The sequence below is a fragment of the Symphalangus syndactylus genome, chromosome 14 (assembly GCF_028878055.3).
Source record: "Symphalangus syndactylus isolate Jambi chromosome 14, NHGRI_mSymSyn1-v2.1_pri, whole genome shotgun sequence".
Lineage (NCBI taxonomy): Eukaryota > Metazoa > Chordata > Mammalia > Primates > Hylobatidae > Symphalangus > Symphalangus syndactylus.
Window position 1 is genome coordinate 15,413,932 of NC_072436.2, and position 21,113 is coordinate 15,435,044.

The 21,113-nt window shown below is 60.3% G+C and overlaps 1 protein-coding gene across 5 annotated transcripts in view; it reads left to right on the top strand.

Moving 5' to 3' along the window:
* The first annotated feature begins 261 nt into the window (after positions 1–261).
* BAHCC1 (BAH domain and coiled-coil containing 1) overlaps positions 262–21,113 on the top strand; it is a 64,883-nt gene continuing 44,031 nt past the window's right edge. For 4 of the 5 annotated variants that reach the window (XR_010115548.1, XM_055241425.2, XM_055241426.2 and 1 more), the window contains exons 1-3: positions 1,575–1,665; positions 2,017–2,136; positions 2,350–2,733. Coding sequence is in view for 4 of the 5 variants with exons in the window: in XM_055241425.2 (XP_055097400.1) it covers positions 1,629–1,665; positions 2,017–2,136; positions 2,350–2,733 (541 nt within the window). In the remaining variant the exon portion in view is untranslated. Of the gene's footprint in view, positions 303–1,574; positions 1,666–2,016; positions 2,137–2,349; positions 2,734–21,113 lie in introns of those variants that run through there. The other variant, XM_055241430.2, reaches the window with a different exon arrangement.

Genomic DNA, 21,113 nt, shown 5'->3' on the forward strand with positions numbered 1-21,113 from the left:
AATCCACCTCCTGTTTGCTTAAAAAGTCGAGCAGGCTGGTGAAAAAGGAACAATCGGGCCTGCGATCCGCCCGCAGGGGGTGGGAGATTAAAATTGTTGCTTCGTGGCCGAGCCCGCGTCCCGAGAATCGCCGGCAGCTCGCGCTTTCTCAACTTTGAAATTTCTCATTGGAGAAAAAAAAAAAAACACCACAAAACAAAAGCACAGCACACACGACTCCCCGGAGGCCGCCAGGAAGCCTGGCACCCCTGCGTGCGCAGCCCCCGGCCCCTCTCCGGCCCTCGGCGCCTTTGAAGCTGCAGGTTTCTGACCTCCCTCCCTTTCCTTCTTTCCCTTTGTCCTGCCCGGCGCCCTCCGGGACTCGGGAGGCGCCGGCCGGGGCTGGGGGCCCCACGTCCCTAGTCCGGCCCGGGCAGCCCCTCCCCTGACCGCGGCGCTCGCAGCCCCCTCGCCAGAGCACTCTCCCGGCCCTGGCGGCCGGGCGCTCGCTTTGCAGGCCGGGCTTGGGGCTTGGGAGCCGAGCTATTTGTTAGACCCGGGGAGAGAGCTGGCGATCCCCAGAGGGAAGGGAGCCCCAAACGCCTTTGTATGTAGTTGCTAGACAAAGAGAACTCTTTGTGTAGACCCATTTATTTACAATGCAAAAGCTCTCCGAATAAATATTAAAAAAGCTTATCAGCTGAGCAAATATGTATTCACTTAATACATTATGTTTTCGGTTATAGGTTAAATCAGACACAAAATAGTCTACAAATAAGACGTTTTAGAACCCGGATCATAAAATATCGCAATTTAAAAAGGTATTCAGTAGATGGAAAATATCTTAATCGCTTTGTTGTCATGGTGGGATGGTTACAAGAACACAAGATTTTCTGCAAAGTTCCTAATTAGGAATATCAAGCCTATCCATCTCCCTTTTGTTGGAGGTGATAAACATTAAAACAATACGTATTTAGAAGATGAGGAGTAATATGTGAAGTGCGTCCAGGGAGCGCCTTCGGAGGGACGCCTGGGAGCACGGTGGTGCATCCAGGGAGTGCCTTCGGAGGGACGCCTGGGAGCACGGTGGTGCACGCAGCTTCTGTCACTGGCTCCGACCCTACGCACCCAGAGTCTGAAATTGTCCCCAATTTCGCCTGAGTGGATGCTCCGCGTTGGGTGGGGGTGGAAGATAACGGAGGTGAGGGTCATTTTAGGTGGCCCTGCTGGAGGTCCGGGCGGGGTCTGCTGGCATTAGGTTGTGCTGGGCCGGGCCCACCTTCCCTGGCTAGAGGGACGAGCTGGGCGCCGCAGACCCCGCGTACTCAGGCCGCCCGGCCGTGCAGAGACCGGCCTCTGCTCGCGGTCCCCGGCAGGCGCTGAAGGAAGAAATCCCAGGGTCGATTTGGGCCGTTGAGAGAGAGCATTCTGATTCTGAAAGCATCCCCCCCACACCCCCAAGCCCCCAATCCGCAGAGGAAGATCCTGGGCGAATTTGATTGGGGGGCGGGGTGATTGTTACAGCCTCAACAGGAAGCTCCCGGCTCCAGGGCAGCAGGCCGGGCACTGCGGCGTGGCGGCCCAGGTGATGCCGGTGGCGGTTGCGGGGCGCCCGTGGCTCTGAGGAGCCGGCCTGGGGTCCTAGCGCGATGCTGGGGACAGGAGCTGGTCCCGCTGGGGCTGGGGGTGAGGGAGACGACGGTGGATTCAGAAGAATGGGCCGAAAGATGCATGAGGGGGATGGGAGTGGGGAGAAAAGGAAGGTTATTTAAAAAAAAAAAAAAAAACTCTTGAGTTACAATCAATAAAATTACTCGCATAATTAGCATGGTTATTCGCTTAAACGGAATGCAGTAAAAGCTGGACCTCGGCATGAGGTGGGGAGAGGGAGAGAGCGAGTGTGGACCCCAGGCTTTTTCCTCCGAGACACCTTTGGGCAGCGGGGGAGGGGAGAGGGTGTGCGTGTGAGTGTGTGTGTGTGTGTGTGTGCGAGTGTGCGTGATGGCTTCGCAGATTTGGGTTTTTATCACCCAGCAGAGCCAGCAGCCTCTTCGCCGCGGCGCCCTAGCTGCAGGGACCCGCGGGGACGAGAACGGGAGGCGGCGAGCAGTGCGGCTAGGTTCCCCCGGCTGCCTCGGGCCAAGCGTGGCCGGGACGGTGCGTGCGCGCGCGGGGCCCCGGGTGCTGGGCTGCGCGCGCGTGCGGCGGGGAGACACCGAGCGCCCTGGCCCCGCCACCCGGCCTGGCCGCCGCTCGCTCGGGCCGGCGGGGGTGGGGGGTGGGGAGGAGTGGGCGAGCGGGCGGGGCGGGGACCCCCGGGCGAGCCGAGCCCCCCAGTGACCCGTGTCTCCTCTGCTTTTGCCTTCACAGACCATGGACCCGCACAGCGGCCGCCGGCTCGGTGCGCGGCCGCCCGCCGAGAAGCCCAGTCCTCCCGCGTGCTGACTGGCCCCGCCGCCACCACCGCCTGTGACCCCGGACGCCGCCGCCTCTGCGCCGCCCGCGCGCCGAGCCGCCCCCGGGCCCCGGCCGCGCTGCTCCGAGGAAGCGGCGGCGGACCGGGGCCGGGGCCCGGCATGGATGGCCGCGACTTTGCGCCGCCGCCGCATCTGCTGTCGGAGCGCGGGAGCCTGGGCCACCGCAGCGCCGCCGCCGCCGCGCGCCTCGCCCCGGCTGGGCCCGCCGCGCAGCCCCCGGCACACTTCCAGCCGGGAAAGTACTTCCCGTCGCCGCTGCCCATGGCTTCGCACACAGGTCAGTGCCCGGCCGGGGCGGGCGCGGGACGGGAGCGTTCGAGAGCGGAACAGGGCGCCCACTCCTCCGCTCCCGGGAGCAGAGAAGCTTTGGTTTCATTTCCCGGCCCCGGCCGCGGTGGCTGCCTGGGCGCTGAGCGGGACCGCGCTTCCCGCCAGCCCCCCCAAGCTGCATCGTCGCGGTTTAGAGCGGCCTTTCCCTGGCCACCCTCCCCCGGGGGTCTCGGAGGGGCAGCTCCGGAGCCGGCTGAAATTAAAGCCTTTCCGCGCCTCGCCACCCTCCCCCGCCCCCTCCTGCAGATCTAAATTCCACGGAAACCTCTTTTCTGCATTCTGCATTCACCTCCTTAAGACGTTCCGGGGCTGGGACAACGAGGCGCTTTCTGCGGAAACAAAACGGCTGTTGTGGCGGGGGGGAGGGGACCAGGGTACGCCGCGGCCTCGCGGATTAGAGTGGTGTGTGCGCCGGGCGAGCGTTAATAGGGACTGCCGGTGTAAGACGGGCAAATCCTGTTTCTATATAAAGCCTTGAAGTGTCAGGGCGAGAATGGGTTTGCAGGGATGCATTTGCCTTAACGAGTGCCTCTGGTATCCCGCTAAAGCTGGACAAAGCGTGGCGGGAGTGCGGCCCAGCCTCTCAGCCTGCGGCCCGGGGAGGAGGGCAGTGCGGGCGCGGGCTGGGGGTGGCGCGGGGCGGCGCTCAGGATTTCGGTGCAGGCGAGAGTGCGACGGATTTGCTCCAAGAGGAGAGCGAGGTGGATTTGCTGCAAGAGGAGAGCGTGGGGCGCCCGTGCTGGGCCTCGCAGGGACGGATTCTCTCGGGCTGTCCCCTCGGACTCCCTGCCCGAGAGGATCAGTCCTTGGCAGAGCGGGCCCAGGCCTCCAGGGCAGCCCTCTTCCCGGTGGCTTTGATATGAGTGTCGAGGGAGGTCAGGGAAGGGACAGCTACCACGCCTGAAGCCCTGGAGGTCACCAGGCGGCGCGGGTAGATTCGTGGGAAGCGCGCAGGGCTGCGCTAGGGACCCGCCGGGTCACCCTGGTACATGAGTGGCTTTTGTTTACAGTTTGTTCTAAATATCAGAAATGTTTGTCGCTTTAAAAAAAAATTGGCAGTAACAGTTATTATTGGTAGCTTGATGAACTGTGAATACTAATAAAATTATATCTGCTTTAATGGGATTACAATTAGTGTGTGGATTAAAACGGATGGCAGAGACGGGGCTAGAAGGGAAAACGTCGGAAGAAGGGAGGACATTCAAAGAAAAACGTACATTTCCTAGAAAAAAACAAACTCGAAATTGCTTCATTGCTAACGGGCTTCCAGCATTTGCAGCGCCAGGAGATTGGAACCGGAGAGCCGCCCAGTGGAGGGGTCTCCCCAGCACTTCCCGGGTTGGCCCACACCCGCTTCCGTCCCTGCCTGGGCCTTTGGCGAGGCTGCCCATTTCTCTCTGTTGCCCTTCCTTCTTTTTCTCCCTTTCTTTTTTCTCCTCTAGATTTATAACTGGAAAGAGAAGGAGAAAAAGCACTTGCCTGAGCGATGGGTGATTTAAAAATATCTCTTCCGCTGTCCCTGTGGTTATCAAGCTTGTCTTCCTGCCCCTGCATGAGAGCTGCTGCCCACCCGGCTCAGGTGCACAGGGCGCTGAGGCTAGGGCCGCCCTGGCAGAAGGGACAGCTCGCCAGCCTCCCCACGAGCCCCTCTTCTGGCTGCAGGCTGGTGGCCCCTGTGGGGGGTAGGGGGATTGTCTGCACCCCACCTCCACTGTGCTGTGCCCTCCAGCCTGGCAAGTAACAGCACGACAGAGACAGGGGCCCCTGACACTGAGGCTTGCATGCTGGTGCACAGGCAGGCTGGGGCTGTCCCCTCCGGGAGGCCAGGCCAAATTCCCCATCAGGTCAGGTCAGCACTCGCTCCCTGACCCCATGCCCCAGCACACATCCTGGCCAGGTCCAGGCCAGTCGCATTCTCCCCCTTCTGCCCTTACTTCCAGGTCTAGGCAGCACCCGGGTAGGTGGGCGCCTGGTCGGGTGGCCTAGCCCTTTGTCTTGCTCATTGTAAGTTTGGCCACGTGGTTCTTGGCGTGTAGGCCCTGGAGGGCTGTGAGAAACGGCTCTGGGCTCTGGCATGGCCTGTGTCCTCCCTGCTACTTCTTGATCCCAGGCCCTCCCATCCTCCCCAAGCGCAGGGTGCTCTAGAGGGTGCTGGAGGCCCCTCGGGGCTGCCTCTTTCAGGGTCTGAAGGGTCATGTGTCCCCTGTCCCTGGAGGCCCCATTTCCTCCCACCTGCGGACCAAGAGACTGCTTGCGCTTGGAGATGTTCAACCCATTTGTGATGGGCAACTTGGTCATGCAGACATCCAACTAGAAGCATCTGTAGCTGAAAGAAAGCCTTTTGAAATTGCTAAGAGCCAGAATATTGTATTGGTTTTTAAAATTTAGCTGCATGTATTTTTTTTAAAAAAGAATTATACTCCAGATCACTTTGCTTTGGTCTGTGTTTATATACGATCTAGTTTAGAGAAAAAAAAGTATAATTAAGTTAAACAGTTTTTTTGCGTCTCGTGTGCGGACTTCCAAATGGCTGGTTTGGCTGCCTTGCTTCCCATTTTCCTGGATGGCCTCAGTCCGCAGGCCACAGCTGCAGCCAGCCCGCCCCTCTCTCTGCCGACTGCCCCTTAGAAAGGAAAATTGACCCGGATTCTTCCCGCCTGTCTGGGAGTAGAATCCAACCACCGGGGATGGAGGCCCTGGCCTCCGCGAGGCTGCCTCTTTTTGCTGGGGTGCTCTTCCTGTGCCTGTCTGGCCTGGCAGTGCCACCCTGGCTGGACTGAGGCTGTCCCTGCTGGCTGCCTGGGCTGCTCTTCCCCAACCCCACCCAACACTTTCAAAATGTCAGCCTGAGGGGCCCTGATGGGTGGGGACATGGGGCTCCCAGGCTTCTTCCATTGTTTTTCAAAAAATGAAAGTGCTGCGAGCTTTAGACCCGGGGCCGTAGGGTTTTATGGTAAAGTGCTGTTCCAGTAACCTTGTCACCAAAAGGTGCAATTAAAATGTTTGGAATCATTATTTTTAGTTCAGTGTTAGATTTTGTCTCTAATACAGATGGTCCGGAGGCAAAGCTGTGAAATCTAGGGGGGAAAAAAAGAAATCAACAAGAACCAACCCAAGATTTTTCATCAGTGCTACTGCCTGGAGCCACTGGGGCTGGCGCCTCTGCTGGGAGTGTGTGTGTGATCTGGAGGCAGCCCCGGCCTGGGGAGAGGCCCACATAGACAGCCCCGTGTCCTCCTGGCTTCTGGCTGGGCCGTTCCTGTCCTGGTCTGTACGCCTCCCCTCTCCAGGGGCCAGGGCTCCAACAAGGCGCTATTTCTCATCTTGGTTTCAATAATCTGCCCAGATTCCCCTCCCGCCCCTTCTCTTGTCTTTGGGGTGTAAATTGCTGGGCCCTGGGAAACCAGGTGCTCTGAGCCTGGGGTTGTTGTGGGAGAAAGGCTAAGGCTCCTTCTGGTGGGAGAACTGCAAACTACTTCTTTCCTGCTGAAAAAGTGCTTCCTACCGCCAATCTCAAAAAAAAAAGAAAAGAAAAAACACCAAAAAACACAACCAAAAAATACCCCCGACTCGGTAGAGGAAAAAAAAAAAAGATAATTTCCTAGTGTGAAAAGACCCCATCCCAGGTTCCTCTCCCTCATCATGTGATATTTTTTTGTAAAGAAAAAAATACATTTTCTTAAATACCTCATTAAGTCCATGACACGATGGAGTGTTTCTGCAACAGTTACCAACATTAAGTAGGTGTGAAAAGAGTTACTTTCCAAAGACGTCACCCATCCTGCTCCATAAGTGACAGAGCTAGACATCAAAGTTGCCGTGAGCCCAAAGGAGCTACGGGAATCTAGGAATGTGGGGCCGCGTGGACTCGCGGCGGTGGCCCGCCACGCCCGCCCTGCCTAAGCCCTGTTTGGAATGTGGGTTTCCCCCAGTGGGGCTCGTGCTGCCACCACATCTGATTATCCCTGTACGGAGCCGCCGTGCTTTCTGTAGGAATATCCAGGTCACGTGAGTAATAAGGCAAATTAGTGAGCCAGGCAGAGAACGGCGTTGTGCAAATAGCACATCTCCCCTGGAAAACGCGCGTCCCCCCAAACGTTCCCCGGTTATTCTTAGAAATCTTCCCTCATCTCCCTGTGAGACAGGGTTCAACAGCCCCCACAGACAGGACAAAATGCATAGGAGGCTGTTAGAATAACATGGATGAGGCTAAAAATACCCCTCAGAAACACACATAAAAAAGCCAAATCCAACAACAGAACGAGCTAAAAATATTCCAGGCTTTGGCAAAGAGCACAGAGTTAAATAAATTATACAAGAGCCATTCATGGGAGCAAGTTGACTTTCTCTCTTACGGGAACTTGGTTCAAGCTAATAAAAATAATAATTTACTAGCCACTGAGCTTCGCATGAGTTTAAGTTTAATTGGTGGGGCTTCTGGCGTTTGTCACTTCTTGGCGATTAGTGGTCTTGCCCTGGCCTGGGCCAGAGTGGGGAGGGGATGCCGAGGCTGGGGCTCCTGGCAGCAGGGACATTGTCCCCTGAGGAGCAGGGCCTGGGTTCAAGGGCAGATTACCCAGGAGGCTGGAGGAGGATGGAGACTATTGGAGGTTCCATCCAGGAAGGTAGAAAAAGAACTGGCAAGGCACGGCTATTTTAATTTGATAAATGATCGTACACCTTTAAGAGTGTTTTAACAATCAGGACGCACTCCAGCAAGTTGATAGGATGTTTGCTGTCAACTTACATATGTCATCAGAGCTGGCTGTGAGCATAAATAATGTGCAAGCGCTTGGGACAGCTGCAGTCTCTCCTGGAGGCCGAGGCGTGGCAGGTAGCACCTCTGTCCCCTGGCAGGCACCTTTGTTCTCCTTCTCTCTGTGTGTCTGGAGGCAGGGGCCAGAGGAGAACAGTCTGAGGAGTCACTGAATGCTGTTTTCATCCTGGGTGGTTTGGTTGGGGTCCCTCCTCTCTGGGGACTTTTTTAGGTCTCCCCACCAAAATAAGAGGCCCCAGAACTACTTGATCAGAAAAGCCACTGTGGATATGATCTGAGGCTAGAATAGTAGTATTGTCTGGTGTGTTTTGTTTTTGTTTTTGTGTTTTGAGACAGTCTGGCTCTGTCTCCCAGGCTGGAGTGCAGTGGCATGATATCGGCTCACTGCCTCACTGCAACCTCCGCCTCCCTGGTTCAAGCCATTCTCGTGCCTCAGTCTCCCAAGTAGCTGGGATTACAGGCATGTACCACCACACCCTAATTTTTTGTATTTTTAGTAGAGACAGGGTTTCACCATGTTTCCCATGCTGGTCTTGAACTCCTGAGCTCAAGCAATCTGCCCACCTCGGCCTCCCAACGTGCTAGGATTACAGGTGTGAGCCACTATGCCTGGCCTCTGGTGTCTTCTGAGGCAGCAGATGTTTATATATAGCCACTTCCCAGGAGTTTTAAACATCCACCCTGGGGTTGGAGTAAGGGTAACTCCCTGTACTCCCTCCTCTTCCTTGGCTGTTTCTTAACTCAATCTTCCCCCCGCCGCCCCCCCGGCCCCAAATCCTGGCAGGCCCTTCTAACTCCCAAAGGACTACATTTCCCAGAATACCCTGATCTAGCTCCAGGGTCTGAGCCCGAGACTGTCCATGTCTCTGGGCTGGGAATTCCCAAGCACAGATAGAGTTCAGCCAGTGCCACTGGGAATAAGTACTTTCCTGGTGGAAGAAAGCCTCGTTCCATCGTGCCCCCCTGCCCTTCCTTCTGGAAGAGGCTTCTGGGCCCCCGGTCTGGCTTCTTCCCTAACATAAATACCTGAATATAGGCCCGTAACAAATGGGACCTGTCCTCTGTCCTCTGGATCCTGTGAGGCAGCTACTGTGATTGTCATGGCCAAAGCCCCACCGGAGAGTCTCCCCCGACCCCCTGAGCTCAGTACATGGCACATGCTCTCTTTTGGAGTGGCCTTCTCAGAGGGGCCTGGTTGCCCAGCAGCTGCTGTGGAAGCGATACAGGGACTCCTCGTGGGTAGCAGCGGGACCAGCCTCTGCCTAGGGAGTCCCTTGAGAAAATATCTTCCAGCCTTTGGGGTGCCCCCTTGCCCTCCTGACACCCTCAAACAACAGAAGCTGCCTGCCTTCTTGATGGGTTCATCCTGAATGACAGGTTTCCAAAAAGAAGCCCTCCCTCAAGACAGACACTGCCTTGTTCCCCTGAGGAGGAAGGCAGGCTCGTCCTGGCCTGTCCAGGGGAGGGTCCGAAACCCTCGGCTCCTGGGCAGCCTCCTTGAGGGGAGGTGGCCTCCCCTTGTGTCCCCCACCTTGCAGACGTGCTGTGAATGGGCTTGGACTCAGAGCACGCCCCTGTCTGTTCGGTAGGTGGGTTACTTGCTCTGCATCCCCCCCTCCCATTCCCCGCTCCCCGCCCACCTGGGAACGGCTTCCCTGGGGTTCCCTGGTCCCCATTAACCTCTGGGACCTCATTTCCCCTCACGGAAGACACAGTGTAACAAGCAAAAAAACAAAATCAGCCAGCGTGCGGTGTCTGGAAAATCACTCGCAGCCCAGGCCCTTCTGCAAAGGATGGGGCCTGGAAGGGCCTCGGGCATGGGCCCGCACTCCGCTCTGGCTCCGCCGCTCTGCCCGCTGACGTTTTTATGGGATAATATACCGTTTCGCTCACGCAGGCCTATTTGTCAGTGGGCTGCCCCTGTTTGTTGTAATCTATAATATTACCGCCTCCCGTGGCCCCAGAGCAGCTGCCGCTGGAGAATCCAGGGACGGTGGGCGCTAGGCGTGGGCTGAGGGGACGTGGTGGCAGGCGCTGGGGGCAGGCAGCGCCCAGGTCCTGGTTATGAGGTCGGCGCGGGGTTTGCAGCGAGCCTCGGGTCTGGTGGGGAGGCGTCTAGCGCCCAAGCTGGGAGCCAGCCGGGCTGGCCTACTGCAGCTGTCCACACGATTAGGTTCCAGATTGAATCAGCCAGGAAGTGGGTTTTTTTCATTCTGACCTGCTGTCGCGAGGAAGGGAGGGACAAACAGGTGGGCTGTGTTCCTGCCTTCCCTTCTCTCCCCTAGGATCCCCCAACAAAAAGTCCAGTGTCTTGAGATGTGGGGGGAGTCTAAGGCTGGCCGGAAGTGCTGCCCCTTCTCCGGGGTCTGTGGGAGACCCACTATCACTTGGAACTGTGAGGAATGACAGAGCAGCCCCTTGCCCCAACTCAGTGCAGGGACATGGTTTTCCAGTGGAAATTTCCAGAAATGGGGGATGGGTGTGCTTCCAATAGGGTCCTCTGAGCAGCAGGCTGGGCTCCCCGAAGCGGAGGGTGACAGTGGGGGGCAGTGCCTTCTTGGGGTACCCCACCGAAAAAGAGAAGACTTAGCCATATTAAGAAAGAAAGAAACCAGCCTGCTGGCGTCTTCAAGGGAAGTCAGGTCTCAGTGCGACTCCCTCTCTCTCCGGTCCTTGGAGCACAGTTGAAGCTTTGCTTTCTTCCCCTGAGACTTCTGCAAGCAGGGGCCCCTCCTGTTCTTACACATAGCATGGGTGAGAGTGAGCAGATCCAGGGAAGAAGAGATGGGGGATGCCCAGACCGGAGACCCACGGGACCTGAGCCCAGGATGGGGGTGCCACGGTGGGTGGGAGAAGGGGCTGCACTGTGGGGCAGGTGCCCCTTCTGGGCATGAACAGACATTGCCGCCTGGCAGGGGTTTTCTGGCCCTGTGGACGTAGAGTTGTGGCCCCCTCTTGGGTGAGGCCCACTCTGCAGACCCCAGTAAGGATATCCCAGTGGGGTCTAGCCACAGGTTCAATGACCAAGCTCACAGCTGCTTATACTCACAGATGTGGCAACATACACCTGCTCCTGTATGCTCACACCATGAGGCAGGTGTTCACCTGCACACTTACACACACTCAAACTGTTCACAGCTGGCCCACAAGGAGTCCCACTCCAGTGGCCCCTGGGAAAGCCAGGCTGCCTAGTGATTGGCACGGGTACCTGTCTGCCCCCTACGTCCTCCCCACTTGCTCCGTCCTCCATCTCCTGGCTCCTGATTCCTGGCCACCCGCAGGAGGGAGCAGAGCCCCAGATCCACATGACCCTCTGTGGCTCAGCCTCCCTTCAACGCCTTCCCAGCCCCCTTCCTCCTGCTGCCCCTGTGTGGCTGTGGACCCTGTCCTCGGGCTCCAGCTGAACTTGGCCTTGCCCTTTGCTGAGCTCCTGCTCGGCAGGAGGACATTCCCGTCAAGATCAGTTCCAGTGCATGGCGAATGCCTCGGGGCCAGGTCTAGTCCTAGGCCTGCCCTGACGCTGTCTGGTTGTTCTGGAAGCCACTGCCTGCATGGGGCGCTGCTTCCTGTCCTGTGTGGCCGCCTCTACCCCAGGCCTCTACGCAGGCCTGGGGTCCTAGAGGTTCCTAGATGCTCGGCTACCCCAGGCCCCACTTGCCTCCCACCCCCCAGGCTCCCACCCTGCACCCCCACCTCTCAGCTGCCCCCCAGTCTCTGCCCACCGTGCCCTGCCCCTCCTGGGGCCTACCCCTGCCCGGCCCTTCACTTGGGCAGCTTCTACAATCCCCAGTGCCTGCCCCTGCCACCCTGGAGTTCTGATCCTGGCGTCACATCCTCTCAGAGCCCCCATGTGACTCTGCCTAAGTGGAGAGGGGTCCCCGACTGCCCCATGCCCACCTCTCCTTTCCTCCATGCCCTGCACCAGCTGAGCTGTTCTTGTCAGCAGCATCTCCTGGGCCTACAGTCCTTTTTGTCCCCTTCTATGACCTCCCAGCCCTGACCACCCACCTGGGTCTGTCCCACAGAGCCTGGCAGCAGCCCCTGCCCAGCCCCCCTGGCAGGCTTGCTTGGGGCCAGTGCCTCTCCCCCGATATCAGCCACCTTTGCTGGGAGACTGCAGGCTCCTGAGTCTGGGGTGGGGGGGTATGTCCTTCTGTCCCTTCCTATCCCCAGAGCTGCACTGAGCCACCCTGGTCTCCATCTCCTGCCCCGGTGCATAAGTGCCCATCCACGCTCAGGGGACGAACACAGGCACGCACGTGTGGGTGTGAAGGGCTCTGCCTTTCCCGTGGATGTCACCCCCACGCTGGAAAAGATGAACGATTAACTCTGGGAAAACTAAGGAGGTGGAAGTGGCGAGAGGCCCCGCCAGGGTCTCTGGTCTCTTTATTAAAAATCAAGGTGTTCCCCCAACACTGGACCGTGGCGTGGGGACACAGGCTGCGTGGGCACCTGCCTGGGGGACATGGCAGCATCTGCTGGCCTTCCTGCAGCATTTTCAGTTGTCATGGCGGCTCCTGAGGCTGTGCGCGCTACACCTTAAAGGGTGTCAGGGCCCAGGGGATTGGCAGATGGCGCTGTCCTCTCCTGATTAGCACCACACGAGGTGGTGGGAGACAGAAGTGGGGGTGGGGCTCCTGTCCCCCGAAGGCTGGTTGGAGCTGCGCCGGCTGAGTGGCCTGGGGAAGGGGGGAAGTGCGTGTGAATGGAGGGAGGCAGCCCACAGCTGTGAAGGAGGGTCCTGGAGGGCCAGGAGCGGGCTCAGGGTGGGGGCCAGTTCCTTTTCATCTTGTGGCCCTGGCTGGGGCTGTGAGGCGACTCCCTGATTGTCCACACAGGGTTGTGGAGGTGCAGCTAGGATTGGGAGCAGAAGCCAATGGCTTCATCTGGGTCATAGGGCACTGGTGGGTGAGGAGGGACACCTGGGGAGGGGCTGCCTCTCCCCACCCATGGGCCTGCTCCCCTTCCCACTGACCAGAGGGAAGTCAGGGCCCAGGGAGAAGGCTGGGTGCGAATCAGCTGCCTCACCCTCTGCGACATCTCTATCCACAGGCTGGCCCTGCAGGCACCTCCCCAGCAGGCTGGGCTGTGCCAGCGAAGGGCCACAGCGCTGCCTCAGGCCCTTCACATGGTGGGTTTTGCCTTCCAGACGTCGGGCCCTGGAGAGCTCCTGACCTCAGCGCCTGCCCGAGCTGAGGGGAGCATTCGTGATGGGGCCCTGCCAAGCTGCCTTGACTGCAGCTGCCCCGGCCTAGGGTAGGGGTCGGGGCGCCTCCTCTTCCCTCCCTGAGTCTAGGCCTCCCACCCCTAACATGAGCAGTGGCCCTGCCCTGCCGGACGGTTGAGTGGGACTGGGGGATGCAGACCTGGCCCTGGTGCCCTCCCGGGAGCACTGTGGCCGTCCCTGTCACCTGCGGGGGTGCTGGGAGCCTGCAAGAGCTGCCAGAGGCACACAGCCTGTGCACATCCCTTCCCTGGTGGAGACTCAGAGGCCTGGGGAGGAGGCGGCTGTGCCTGGGGACCCTTGGTGGGGCCTCTGCCCTGGGTAGGCAGCGAGACTCCTGAGAGCTCCACCTCATGCCTCAGAGGCCCAGGCCCTCTCCTCTGTGTCCGTCGAGGGATTCTGTGGCCTTGAGGCCTTAGTCTGGCCATAGAGCTAGGAAACCTGGGCCCTTGGCTCCTGTGCCCTGGCACGGGGGTCCAGCTGCCCCACTTACCCCCACCTGTGCAGGGGCCTGCATGGGTTTGGCGTGAAGGTGGACGCCCACCCTCCAGCGTGTCCTGGAGTGTTGGATGTGACTGGGATGGGCAGATGTGGACCTGCTCTAAGGCACCATGGGTCGAGGCACCACAGGCAGTGCAGACGCTCTGGACCCCCAGTTGGGGCCTGGGTGCTGGGGGGCCTTCGTGGCCTTACGGGTCTACTGGACTCTGGGACTTCAGAGAGCTTCCCAGTGGCAGAGGGGGACTGGCCCAGGGGAGACACCAGCAAATTATGTGGGATGGGACCACAGAGCTGGAAGAGCAAAGATGTCCCCGTATCCCCCCAGTCTCGGGGCGGGAGTGGGGGCTCTCTGCCTGGAGTTAGGGGACAGTGAAGCAGGCTATGCTTCCCCCCAGTCCAGGGGTGGGGACGGCCGCTCATCAAACACTCTGCTCCCCCGGGGCGGGTCTCAGCTCTCTAGGTCCCTCCCAGGGAAGGAGGGCTTCGGAGCCGCACCTGGGTCTTTGCTCTCCCTGTGTCTGTGTGAAGGCCTGGGGCCCCTGTGCGCCTCCCCTCAGGTCTGAGGGGTCCCTCTCTCTGGGGTCACGCTCCCTTGTTCTCAGTCCCGCAGCCGTTCTCTGCATGAGCCCATTCATCGCATGTCTGCAGGTGCCCGTGTCCTGTCTCTGCCCCAGGCTGAGGCCGAGGGTCTGCGCCAACTGGGCATGCCCAGTGGGGCCCCAGGAGGACTCGCCCCCCCACAGTTGAGCAGCTCCCCAGCCAACACCTGGCCTGCTCCCCTTCTTGGCAGCTCCCAAACCCTGACCCCAGAGAGGCAGCAGGAGCTGGACCTGCAGTCAGCCCAGGGCCCTGAGAGTGAGGCTGGGGAGACGGGAGGCACCGGTGCCCTGTGGGTGGGAGCACGGGTGGCTCCATCCTCCACTGCACTCAGATTGATCAGGGAGGGTGGGGTTGGAGGGGAGCGGGGTCCTCCCTGCCTGCCTTCCTTCCTTCCTTGAGAGGCCTCTCCACCCAGCACCCACGAAGACGGGTGAGCTGCTGGCCACCCGGAGAGGGTGTGGGGTGGCCCGGGGTGTAGGTTTGGGGCATCCCAGACCTGAGGCCCTCTGGGCAGCTCCCCTTCCAGTCTGCCCAGCCCACCCTGCCAGGGAGGCCTCAGCATAGTCCTTGAGCTCTGGGGGCCCCAACCCAGCCTCCCTGGGTCTCTGGGCCTTTGCCTCTACCCACACCTGCACACCTCAGCAAGGTCGTTCCCAACAAGCCCCTCGCCGCCCTGGCCCCTGCCCCTCCACACCCTGGTCACTCTTCCCTCCAGCTCAGCGCTCACCATCGTATCCCTGTGTCCGAGGGTAGCTTTGCCGCAGGAAGCATTTGCACTCAGTGAGACACACAGGCGCACAGGGACCCCAGTGTGGCCTCCTGGTTTCTGGCTTCAGCTGGTGACCCCCAGGAGGCCTGATGGCAGGTCCCCCGTCCCTGGCCGGTGAGCTGGCCTTGGAGTGGCAGGAAAGAGCCCAGCTCTGTGGTCCCCCAGGATACGCCGGGTCTCCGTAGTGGGACAGCTACCCCATCCAGCCGGCCCCGCCGTGGGCCCTGGTCACCCCAGGGCAGCAGGTCACCTTGTGGGCAGTTTTCCTGGAAGCCAGTCCCCTCTCTGAGAGTTTTCGCATCCCTTTGGGTATCCTAAAAATAAACTTTTAATTTATTTTAATTTAATACCAAAATTAAATTAAATTAAATTGCAATGCATTTTTGAGCTAACCGTTAAAAAGCCCTTAGTGTGTGTAAATACAGATAAAATCAAAGAAAATTCGAAAACTGTATGTGAGGCCATGCCATCCTTCTAACACGTTGAGAGTTTGATGGTAAATACTTAGCAGAAATCCAAAGTGCCTAACTCTGGAGGGCCTCAGGTGGGAGGCGGCTGGATGGACACCCTTGAAAATGCCGAAAGCCAGAAAAGCCAGAGAAAGACACGTGGCCTGTAAAGGCCTTGCGGGAGCTTCCCACACCTTGGTCAGAGACCCCTTGGGGCCCGTGGGCCACGGCAGGGAGCAGCCACCACGCTTCAGCCTGCATTGCTGACTTGTGCATGAGGCAGGTCTGTGGAGTCACCGACTCTCCTTCCTGGCCCTTCCCATACCTTCCCAGGGGCTCTTTCTCTGTCCGCGCCCCCCGCCCCACCCTGTGGCTCTGTCTCTTCCCTGCGTGAGTAGCTGGGGCGCTCTCTCACATTCTCTCCCAACTCCGTAGCTTAAAAGAGCGAACGTTGATTATTTCACAGCTTCTGTGAGTCGGGAATCTGACTCAGGGCCAGGTGTTGGCTGGGGCCTCGGACATATCCAGACCCAGCTGTGGGGAGTCCCCTCCCAAGGCCACCCTCTGGCTGTCGTGGGTGTGGGATTGTTGCTGGCTGCTGGCTGGAAGGAGAGGGTGAGAGAGCGCAGGACTGAAGCTCGGTGCAAGTGCGGCCTCACCTTGCGGAGACGGTGGGTGTCACTTCCACCACATCCTATTTCTAGAAACGAGTCCAGGTCCCGCCTGCACCAAGGGCCGATTACATAAAGGTGAACACCAGGGTCTGGGGTTATCAGGGCCTTCTCTGAGGCCCTCCACAGCAGTCATAGCTTACCCGACCCCAGAGTGGGCCATCGGGACCCCACCCATGGCTGTGGCTGCTTCCCCTGTGCTGACCATGCCCTCCCCGGGCTCTGGCTGCTGGCTGGAGGAGACCTGCCCTTGGGGGTTTTTGCCTCTCCTCTGCCCCATGCCCTTGGCCTCCTTCCATGTGACTTGGCCAAGTGTAAGCCCCGGGCTCACTGGAAGCCTCGCTCCCTCTCAGCCTCTGTACCCCCGTGCCAGCCTGGTCCTAGACATCTGAGGCGAGGCTGGCCCCGTTCGTCCCTCACCACTCTTCCTCCCCCTCCTGTCTTCCCCCCATACCACACCACCGCCTCCACTCTGGGCTGTCCCCTCCGCAGTAGCGGACCCCTGGATACCCGTGGACCGTCCCCAACCCAGCCAGGGCAGTGCTATCCACGCAGGTGCGGTATCGTCTCAGCACCTGTGGGAGGTCCATTCCCAGACGTCCTGCCAAGTGGTGGAGTGAGCCGACCCCAAAACAGCCACAAGGCTGCAGGGGGCTGCAGCAAGGCCCCAGGGCCCATGCGGGAGGCAGGCCGCTCGGACCACCTGTGGCTTCCCTGGACTCCAGGCTGGGCTCAGGGCGAGGGTGTGTGACCCTGGCCTGTCATGGGCACTCAGCAACTGTTCATGTACCAGCCGGGTTAAGGTGTCCTTCTCTGGATGGAGCGCAGGACTCACTATGGGGTGCTGGGGCCGCTGTGTCCTCTGGTCTGGGCAGCGCTTTCTCCTTCTGTTTCTGCGTCAGCTGCCTGCCTGAGTGGGGTCCGCAGGTGCGTCAGCCACCCCGGGGGCTCTCCCAGCCCACATTGAGCTGACACTGGCAGCCCACCTGGGTGCCCTTGGGATGGGGAGCTGGCCCTGGACCTGGCCTGCTGGACCCATGTGGTCTGAGTGCGTCTCTAGACTCTCCTCCAAAGCTGTGGGGGTGCCTTCTGGGCCCTGACTCGCGCCAAGGAGCCCCCGTGCAGCACCCCAAGCCACCTGTCCAGGACCAGCCATGGCCGCCTCGATGTCCCCCTTGGCAGTAGAGCGGCTCCTCCCGAGGCAGGACCTGTCCTGGGGCAGGGGCAACGGTGTGGGGGCACCTCCCACAGCGAGGGCCAATGCCTGGCGCTCTGGCCTCTGGGGCAGGTCTTTTCTGGGCAGCAGATGCTCAGGAGGGCGCTGGTTCTCCCCATGGTCCATGAGGCCAGCAGGGCGTGCAGGCGGCCAGCATCACGGCCCGGACCCCACAGAGGCGGAGCTCAGGCTGCGGGGCTGGGTGCTGAGGGCACCAGGAGCTGCCGGACCTCACCAGGGCCTTTTCTCCCTCGGGCCTCCCGTCCGGGCCCCAGGCCCCCTTGGCCAGCCCATCTACCCCATCCCAGAGGTCCCTGCCTGAGTCGCCCGCTCCCCTGCAGAGTTCCTAGGAACGCCGAGGTTTTACCTCGGAAGGCTGAGGTGAAAACTAAGATGAGTAAGATGAATGTGTGCGTCGTGAGGGCGTGGGTCTGTGCGGCAGGAGCGCTGGCCATCGGGAGGGCCTGGCGTGGCCATCAGGGGCAGGAAGGACTGAGGCTCCCTGGGGTTCGTCACAGCCTCACCACGTGTCCCCAACCCCAAGGCCCCAGGACGGGGTGAGGCTGGGGTTGGAGGCGGCAGGTACCCCCTGGGCCCAGCCCTGCCACTCCCCTGTAGCTGCCACACTGCACTGAGAAGTCCCGTGTGTTCCCTGGATCCCGGTGTGGTCTCCGTCTCCCACCCCGGCCTGTCGCGTCCCCACCCAACTGGCCGTTACCTGCCCTGGCGTACTGTCCTCCAGCAGCTATTACCTGCCCCGGCGTACTGTCCTTGCCCGCGGCCGTGCACCCTGCACGTTTGCCCCCTGGTTCCCATCGGAGCTCTGCCCTTCCTGCCCTGGCCCCTCTTCCAGGGCCACCAGATGCTGCACGGGGCTGGGGACGGGCCTGGGCGAGGGGGCTGGAGGAGGGCACCTGGCCGTGTGACCCCCGCCCTCTGAGACCCGTTCGCTGGCAGCTTCCTGGTTCCTTTCTCCCCTTCTCCACCCATCTCCCTGGACCCTGGGTTTGCCCATGCCTGGCTCGGTGCCACACAGCAGTGGACAGGTGTGCTCAGCCCCTTAGGGTCGCAGCAGGGTGCTGCCTGGAGGGGAGTTCCAAGGGGGACCTTCGTTGTGAAGGAGGGCAGGCTGGGCTTTTTGAAGGTGGCTGGGTGTGAACCAAGCCTTGAGAAGCAGAGTTTGGCAAGGGGCATACGTCCCCCTGGAAGGGTAACACGAGTGTGAGGCCCCATGTGGCTGGAGCCAGCTGTGCCAAAAGCATTTGGCTGGGAAATAACAGAAAATGGCACTTCAGTGGGGGCCGGTCCTCAGTGGGGGCTGGTCCCTGCCCTTTCAGCCTGCAGTGACCTATGCTGCCCCAGCCCCCACCCAGCCCCTTCCTGGGATACTGCAGCCTGAGCCAACCTCATTTTGGGAGTCAGGCCCTTGGCACTCGGTCCTTCTCAGCACCAGGGGCAGGAGTGACCTGAGCCCCCTCGGTGGCAGGTGGAGCTCTCCCGGCCAACATAGCCACCTCCATGCTGGATGTGGTGACCACAGTGTGTGAAGCTGTCCCTGCTCCCTGACCTACCCCGCAGCTCTGCTTAAGCTGACACAGACCATCATTTCTCTCGCCTGCGTGCAGGGACCCCAGCTCTGGGAGCTGCAACTACCCACAGAACTATCTCGGACGGCCCAGGCTGGCTGTGGGCAGAGTGCCCCACCCTGCCAGGGAGACCATGGGCCTCACACCTCCAGGCAGGCTAGGCTGGAAAACAAGTAATGTGTGTGTGTGTGTCCATGAGGATGTGTGCATGTGTGTGTCCATGAGGATGGGTGTATGCACGTGTGTACATGTGCGTGTGTGTGTGTCCATGAGGATGGTGTATGCGCATGTACATGTCCACAGTGTCCATGTGAGCACACAGGAGGGTGAGAGCCTGCCCCCCTGGCCATCCTAAGCCTGCACCTGCCTCCGCCTACCTTTCTTCAGCTGCTCTGGCATGGAGCCTGTGTCACTGACGTCTCCTGTGTGGGCCGGGTGGCAGGAGTTAGGAGGATGGGAGAGGCTGGCCAGCAGGGCCACATGGCTGTGTGGACACAGGGCCAAGAGCACTAGAGTCTCCCTACAGCCCGGCTCTGTTGGGGCTCATCCTGTGGCTGCTGTGCCCAGGCAGGCCTTGCATCCCCATCCGTTGCCCTGTTGTCCCCTCCATGTCCACAGCTAGACTGGACATGTCCAGGGTCAGGGCAGGGGGTGGGGGCCCCGGTTGAGAGGCCGGAGTGTAGGAGGGCAGGGTGGGTGTCCACATGGCCTCCCTTGCTCTGCGGAGACCCGGGGGCCAGGGTGGATTCCTGGGCTGGGGTGTGCGTACGTGTGCCCCTGACATCTTCACCGGGGTGTCCATCTCCCCGCAACTGGCTGTCTCAAGATGGTGGGATGGGAAGCGTTCAGTTTGGGGCGGGGAGACTCATCCAGCTGTGGGGGGCAGTGCCGGGGGAGTGGCGCTGACCACCCTGGTTGCCTTCCCACGCCCCTAGCCAGCTGCCCCACAGCCCTCCAGAATGTCTTGGGGGCAAGGGGAGGTCCTGGCCACCCGCCTGCCCAGGAGAGCGGGTGAGAGACATGGGAGAAGGTGTGAAGAACTGGAGAAGGAGAGAGGGAGCCTGCCTGCGCCCCGCCCTCAGCCCCCACCATGGCTGCTCTGAGTCACTCGGCACAGAGCTCTCAGGGGAGGGAGACCGAGGAGGGACCCCATGGGGAGCGTCGGCCACCCCCCCCCCCCACCCTAGCCAAAGGGCTAAATTTACCCTTTTAATAAGAACCAGACTTGTATCCGATTTTCCTTTTCTTTTATTAGTTCTGGGCTGTCGGTGGCTGAGCCCATCCTGTCATCATCACCTCCCGGCCGTTGCCACGCTGATTGGGTTGGGTACACAGCAACCACAGAGTTTTCCTATTAAGGCCTGAGAGACGCTGCCTCTGGGCCAGCGCAGGCTTCTGGAAGGTTCTCCTGAGCCAGCCAAGGGGCTTCCCGGGTGACGTGCTCCTGTTCCTGGGCGGGCGCCCCTCCCACAGGCTGTTCCAGGTCCTGGACTGAGCCCATGGCTGCGTGCTCTTGGCCTTCCCTGCAGCCCCTCCCTCGCTGCCTCCACGCTGGTTCCCATCCTTTCACGCTCCGTTTTTCTCTGTTACTCCTTTCTCCCTGTGCCCACCTCAGTCTCCACTTCTTGTCCAGCCTCCTTTGTGGAGCCATGGGTGGTGCGGAGGTTTGGTGGCCCCAGGGGGCCAAGGCACCCTCAGACACTTCCAGGCTGTGGGGGCAGAAGAGGCAACACTAAACAGGGCGGGCCCCGTGTCCCACCAGGCGTGGAGGGAGCCGTGCTGGACAGACGGACATCTGGTGGCAGCAGGTGTGCCATCGGGACAGAGGGCCGCCCCAGATCTGGACAGTTTGCGGGCCCTGGAGACGGCTTCAGATTGGAGAGGGCTCCAGGACAGCCCCAGAAATGCTGGGGCCTGCTTCTCCACCGCAGAGGGGAGCTGGGCCTGGCCACGTGGCCTGCTGGCTGCCCCATAGGATCCACAAGACTCCCAGGGGCCACTTTAGGGTCTGGGGTCTCACTGCCCCAGGAGAGGCAGCTCAGAACTGAGCAACTCTGCCGGGTCAGGGGCTGGTTCACAGGCAGCAGGGGGCTGAGGGGCTGGAGCTGCAACTTGATGCAGATCTGAGGCACTCTCTACCACCAGTGGGCCGGGACGTGCCCTGACCCAGGGCAGCTGTTCATCCCGGTGCCCCTTCCATGCCACCTTTTGCACAGCAGAGGCCAAGAGCCTTTGCCAAGGTTCAGGTCAGTAAGGGGATAAGTCTGATGGAGGCCTGAGCCCTGGGAAGCAGCATCTTTGAGGACTTGCCCAGCTGTGTGGCTCCCGTGCCCAAGAACAGAGTCTGCCCAGGTGCGCACACCCACAGACGTGTGTGTGTGTGTGTATAGCCACTCATCCCAAACATGCGAGCATAGTCAGACCTTGTGTGCACACCCGTAGTCACATGTACACGCCCAGAGACAGGTTTGCACACTCAGACACACCCCATGAGTCTCACACACAGTCCCTCCCCTGCCTCCGTGCAAGTATGA